Genomic DNA, 6,568 nt, shown 5'->3' with positions numbered 1-6,568 from the left:
CTGTTCTATTCTACTGTAATCATCCCTGCCTGTTCTATTCTACTGTATTCTACTGTAATCATCCCTGCCTGTTCTATTCTACTGTAATCATCCCTGCCTGTTCCATTCTACTGTAATCATCCCTGCCTGTTCTATTCTACTGTAATCATCCCTGCCTGTTCCATTCTACTGTAATCATCCCTGCCTGTTCCATTCTACTGTAATCATCCCTGCCTGTTCCATTCTACTGTAATCATCCCTGCCTGTTCCATTCTACTGTAATCATCCCTACCTGTTCCATTCTACTGTAATCATCCCTGTTTTTAATGGTGTTTCCCCTCAGTATAATAGTAATAATATAGTAATGTAATAATCAATAGCCCAGCGAACCTCAGCCTGTCTCAGTCCGTTCTATTCTACTCTAATACTGTCCTGTGTTGTTTATCCCCAGGTATAACAGTAATGTAATAATCATTTGTTCCCCCCCCCCCCCCCCCCAAAAGTCCAGTGATCCCAGTCTCCCAGGCCCCGTCTCAGTCTGTAAAGAAGAGGAAGGTCTCTCTACTGTTTGACCACATGGAGCCGGATGAGATGGCTGAACACCTCTCCTACCTGGAGTTCAAAAACTTCTGCAACGTCTCGGTGAGGGAGGGAGTCAGCCAGCCAGTCAGCCAGTCAACTAGCCAGTCAGCCAGTTAGCCAGTCAGCCAGCCAGTCAGCCAGCCAGTCAGCCAGCCAGTCAGTAACTAAGCCGGCCGGCCAGTCAGCCGGCCAGTCAGCCAGCCAGTCAGCCAGCCAGCCAGCCAGCCAGCCAGTCAACTAGCCAGCCAGCCAGCCATCCAGTCAGCCAGTCAGTCACTAAGCCAGTCGGCCGGCCAGTCAGCCAGCCAGTCAGTCAACTAGCCAGTCAGCCAGCCAGTCAGCCAGCCAGCCAGCCAGCCAGTCAGTCAACTAGCCAGTCAGCCAGTCAGTCAACTAGCCAGTCAGCCAGCCAGCCAACTAGCCAGTCAGCCAGTCAACTAGCCAGTCAGCCAGTTAGCCAGTCAGTCAGCCAGTCAACTAGCCAGTTAGTCAGCAAGTCAGCCAGCCAGTCAGTCAACTAGCCAGTCAGCCAGCCAGTCAGTCAGTCAACTATCCAGTTAGTCAGTCAATCAGTCAGCCAGTCAGTAAGTCTGCTAGCCATTTATTCAGTCAGTTAAAGCAGTCAGTCAGTTAGCCAGTCAGTCAGTCAATATGTGTGTTTGAGGTGGGCTACATTGCTTGGACTGGGAATCATTGATCTACAAAGCACGTTGCATCCCAAATTACAATTCATTACATGATTGAGATTATAAAATATTTGCAGAGCCTAACCGAGACTGATTCCCCTTAAAGAATGTAATTTTATTTGACCAACAAACAACTAAATGGATTAACACTGCAGGAAGGTTAATTTAAATTGAGCCATTGATTTAAAAAAACAAACAAATCTGTTTGTTAAAGACATTCTCAGGTACTTTGGCGACTAGTCATTTAAAAATAAAAAGTAACTTCCCTCTTTGGGCTGGATGTGTCAATATGTCGTTCATACATGAATCATCTATGAGCAGAATTACTGTCTTACGTCAATTAGAAGCTGTGCGGAGCAATTTTCTCTCACGTGGGTCCAGCCCCCTAGAAATCCGATGAACCCTTGCCATTTAAGTGACAGCTTCTTGCCAATTAAGTGACAGCTTCTTGCCAATTAAGTGACAGCTTCTTGCCATTTGAGTGACAGCGAGCAAGAGAGAGAGAGCAATGTTGAATAGTACGCGATTTTCAGGGACCACTTTTGGCTTGTGAGCTATACGTTCACTACTGGCTAAAAGGCAGACAAAAGTAGCGGAGAATGTCTTTAACAAGTTCATGTCCTCTCTTACCTGCCTGTCTCTCTCTCTTTCTGTCCACTCCTGTGTCCTGTCTTACCTGCCTGTCTCTCTTTCTGTCCACTCCTGTGTCCTGTCTTACCTGTCTCTCTCTCTTTCTGTCCACTCCTGTGTCCTGTCTTACCTGCCTGTCTCTCTCTCTTTCTGTCCACTCCTGTGTCCTGTCTTACCTGCCTGTCTCTCTCTCTTTCTGTCCACTCCTGTGTCCTGTCTTACCTGCCTGTCTCTCTCTCTCTTTCTGTCCACTCCTGTGTCCTGTCTTACCTGCCTGTCTCTCTTTCTGTCCACTCCTGTGTCCTGTCTTACCTGCCTGTCTCTCTCTCTCTGTCCACTCCTGTGTCCTGTCTTACCTGCCTGTCTCTCTCTCTGTCCACTCCTGTGTCCTGTCTTACCTGCCTGTCTCTCTCTCTGTCCACTCCTGTGTCCTGTCTTACCTGCCTGTCTCTCTCTCTGTCCACTCCTGTGTCCTGTCTTACCTGCCTGTCTCTCTTTCTGTCCACTCCTGTGTCCTGTCTCTCTCTCTGTCCACTCCTGTGTCCTGTCTTACCTGCCTGTCTCTCTCTCTTTCTGTCCACTCCTGTGTCCTGTCTTACCTGCCTGTCTCTCTCTCTTTCTGTCCACTCCTGTGTCCTGTCTTACCTGCCTGTCTCTCTCTCTCTGTCCACTCCTGTGTCCTGTCTTACCTGCCTGTCTCTCTCTCTGTCCACTCCTGTGTCCTGTCTTACCTGCCTGTCTCTCTCTCTGTCCACTCCTGTGTCCTGTCTTACCTGCCTGTCTCTCTCTCTGTCCACTCCTGTGTCCTGTCTTACCTGCCTGTCTCTCTTTCTGTCCACTCCTGTGTCCTGTCTCTCTCTCTGTCCACTCCTGTGTCCTGTCTTACCTGCCTGTCTCTCTCTCTTTCTGTCCACTCCTGTGTCCTGTCTTACCTGCCTGTCTCTCTCTCTTTCTGTCCACTCCTGTGTCCTGTCTTACCTGCCTGTCTCTCTCTCTTTCTGTCCACTCCTGTGTCCTGTCTTACCTGCCTGTCTCTCTCTCTTTCTGTCCACTCCTGTGTCCTGTCTTACCTGCCTGTCTCTCTTTCTGTCCACTCCTGTGTCCTGTCTTACCTGCCTGTCTCTCTCTCTCTGTCCACTCCTGTGTCCTGTCTTACCTGCCTGTCTCTCTCTCTGTCCACTCCTGTGTCCTGTCTTACCTGCCTGTCTCTCTCTCTGTCCACTCCTGTGTCCTGTCTTACCTGCCTGTCTCTCTCTCTGTCCACTCCTGTGTCCTGTCTTACCTGCCTGTCTCTCTTTCTGTCCACTCCTGTGTCCTGTCTCTCTCTCTGTCCACTCCTGTGTCCTGTCTTACCTGCCTGTCTCTCTCTCTTTCTGTCCACTCCTGTGTCCTGTCTTACCTGCCTGTCTCTCTTTCTGTCCACTCCTGTGTCCTGTCTTACCTGCCTGTCTCTCTCTCTGTCCACTCCTGTGTCCTGTCTTACCTGCCTGTCTCTCTCTCTGTCCACTCCTGTGTCCTGTCTTACCTGCCTGTCTCTCTCTCTCTCTCTCTCTCTCTCTCTCTCTCTCTCTCTCTCTCTCTCTCTGTCCACTCCTGTGTCCTGTCCTTTCCTGATCTGCACCAGTTCCTGGATTACCGTAGCTACGTGGTGCGTGGCTCTGTGAGGGACAACCCATCCCTGGAGCGCAGTGTCATGATGTGTAATGGGGTGTCTCAGTGGGTCCAGCTGATGATTCTGAGCAGACACACTGCACAGCAGAGAGCCCAGGTCTTCACCAAGTTCCTACACGTAGCCCAGGTAACCTATAAACACACACACACACACACACACACACACACACACACACACACACACACACACACACACACACACACACACACACACACACACACCACTCAGCAGAGACCCCAGGTAACCTATAAACACACACACACACCACTCAGCAGAGACCCCAGGTAACCTATAAACACACACACACACACCACTCAGCAGAGAGCCCAGGTAACCTATAAACACACACACACACACACACACCACTCAGCAGAGACCCCAGGTAACCTATAAACACACACACACACACCACTCAGCAGAGAGCCCAGGTAACCTATAAACACACACACACACCACTCAGCAGAGACCCCAGGTAGCCTATAAACACACACACACACACCACTCAGCAGAAAGCCCAGGTAACCTATAAACACACACACACACACACACACACACCACTCAGCAGAGACCCCAGGTAACCTATAAACACACACACACCACTCAGCAGAGAGCCCAGGTAACCTATAAACACACACACACACACACCACTCAGCAGAGACCCCAGGTAACCTATAAACACACACACACACCACTCAGCAGAGACCCCAGGTAACCTATAAACACACACACACACACCACTCAGCAGAGACCCCAGGTAACCTATAAACACACACACACCACTCAGCAGAGACCCCAGGTAACCTATAAACACACACCACTGAGCAGAGAGCCCAGGTAACCTATAAACACACACACACACACACCACTCAGCAGAGAGCCCAGGTAACCTATAAACACACACACACACACACACACCACTCAGCAGAGAGCCCAGGTAACCTATAAACACACACACACACCACTCAACAGAGATCCCAGGTAACCTATAAACACACACACACACACACACCACTCAGCAGAGATAAACACACACACCACTCAGCAGAGACCCCAGGTAACCTATAAACACACACACACACACACACCACTCAGCAGAGACCCCAGGTAACCTATAAACACACACACACACACCACTCAGCAGAGAGCCCAGGTAACCTATAAACACACACACACACCACTCAGCAGAGACCCCAGGTAGCCTATAAACACACACACACACACCACTCAGCAGAAAGCCCAGGTAACCTATAAACACACACACACACACACACACACACACCACTCAGCAGAGACCCCAGGTAACCTATAAACACACACACACCACTCAGCAGAGAGCCCAGGTAACCTATAAACACACACACACACACACCACTCAGCAGAGACCCCAGGTAACCTATAAACACACACACACACACACCACTCAGCAGAGACCCCAGGTAACCTATAAACACACACACACACACCACTCAGCAGAGACCCCAGGTAACCTATAAACACACACACACCACTCAGCAGAGACCCCAGGTAACCTATAAACACACACCACTGAGCAGAGAGCCCAGGTAACCTATAAACACACACACACACACACCACTCAGCAGAGAGCCCAGGTAACCTATAAACACACACACACACACACACACCACTCAACAGAGATCCCAGGTAACCTATAAACACACACACACACCACTCAGCAGAGATAAACACACACACCACTCAGCAGAGACCCCAGGTAACCTATAAACACATACACACACACACCACTCAGCAGAGACCCCAGGTAACCTATAAACACACACACACACACACACACACACACCACTCAGCAGAGACCCCAGGTAACCTATAAACACCCACACACACACACACACACCACTCAGCAGAGACCCCAGGTAACTTAGAAACACACACACCACTCAGCAGAGACCCCAGGTAACCTATAAACACACACACACACACACCACTCAGCAGAGACCCAAGGTATTCACCAGGTTTATACACGTACCCCAGGTAACTTAGAAACAACAAACCAGCTAGTGTGAGTTCTGTACAGCATATGAAGTGTGGGAGTAGTTTCCATGAAAGAAGAGTTCCCATCTAGACGTGCCTGCCAGCGGCGGTTGGTGACGTTTAAGATAAGGGAGGACTAATATATTTTCATGAGCATGGCCTTATTTCTATTACAGCATATTGGATGACTGTCCTTCATTTTCCATTCACCCAGTTCAATGTAACAGTGGTAGGTTTAAGCTACTACATGATACTCTAATTTTCCCTATACCCATCATGAGGTTGATACAACCTGGCCTATGAATGGAAGTTTACAACGTAGGTGCACACAGGTCGAGAGAAAAATTTGAGTAATCAAAGTGACAGACAGTGACACATCTCTTGGCTGCATCTAGCTGATCTAGGGTGTGATCATTAGTCCAACAGTTGGAGAAATGCAGGTATGTTGATCACTGTTTTGCTCAGTTTGCTTCTGTTTCAGAGATGTTTTTCAACAGAATCGGTAGAATGAATACACCCCTGATCACACGCAAACACTGTTAATTTTTTTGCTCGTTGTAGAATTCCTTCTCACATCTACGTGCTCTCCTCCTCTCACCTTTTCCCTTCACTTGTGAACTTCAGTGAACACCACATCAGCTGTCTGTGACCAGACAAAAAAAAAACAACCTTTCCTCATAACCACTACACACAGCCTACATCGTTGTCACCATATTAGCTACTAGCTACTATAACTAACGTGTTAGTAAACCTGCTACTATTATGGAGTACAGTGTACAATCAGCAAGCAGTTTAGCAATTACACCGGCAGGCCCCGGGGGCAATAAATTAATAAAACCAAAAGCTTACCTTGACTTCGAAGAATTCCAGTGTTGGATAGCCATAGCCAGCTAGCTAACATAGCATCCCTCTCTGTTGGATAGCCATAGCTAGCTAGCTAACATAGCATCCCTCTCTGTTGGATAGCCATAGCTAGCTAGCTAACATAGCATCCCTCCCTGTTTGAGCT

General features: G+C 48.7%; 1 protein-coding gene across 1 annotated transcript in view; it reads left to right on the top strand.

Annotated features, from left to right (window-relative positions):
• Positions 1-6,568, top strand: part of rasgrp4 (RAS guanyl releasing protein 4) — a 50,672-nt gene that overhangs the window by 24,401 nt on the left and 19,703 nt on the right. The window contains exons 7-8 of the mRNA XM_031795343.1: positions 483-621; positions 3,502-3,675. Of these exons, the coding sequence (XP_031651203.1) occupies positions 483-621; positions 3,502-3,675 (313 nt within the window). The remainder of the gene's footprint in view (positions 1-482; positions 622-3,501; positions 3,676-6,568) is intronic.

Source organism: Oncorhynchus kisutch, linkage group LG18 (genome assembly GCF_002021735.2).
Source record: "Oncorhynchus kisutch isolate 150728-3 linkage group LG18, Okis_V2, whole genome shotgun sequence".
In the NCBI taxonomy this organism is placed as follows: domain Eukaryota; kingdom Metazoa; phylum Chordata; class Actinopteri; order Salmoniformes; family Salmonidae; genus Oncorhynchus; species Oncorhynchus kisutch.
This window is presented reverse-complemented; position numbering and strand designations above follow the sequence as displayed.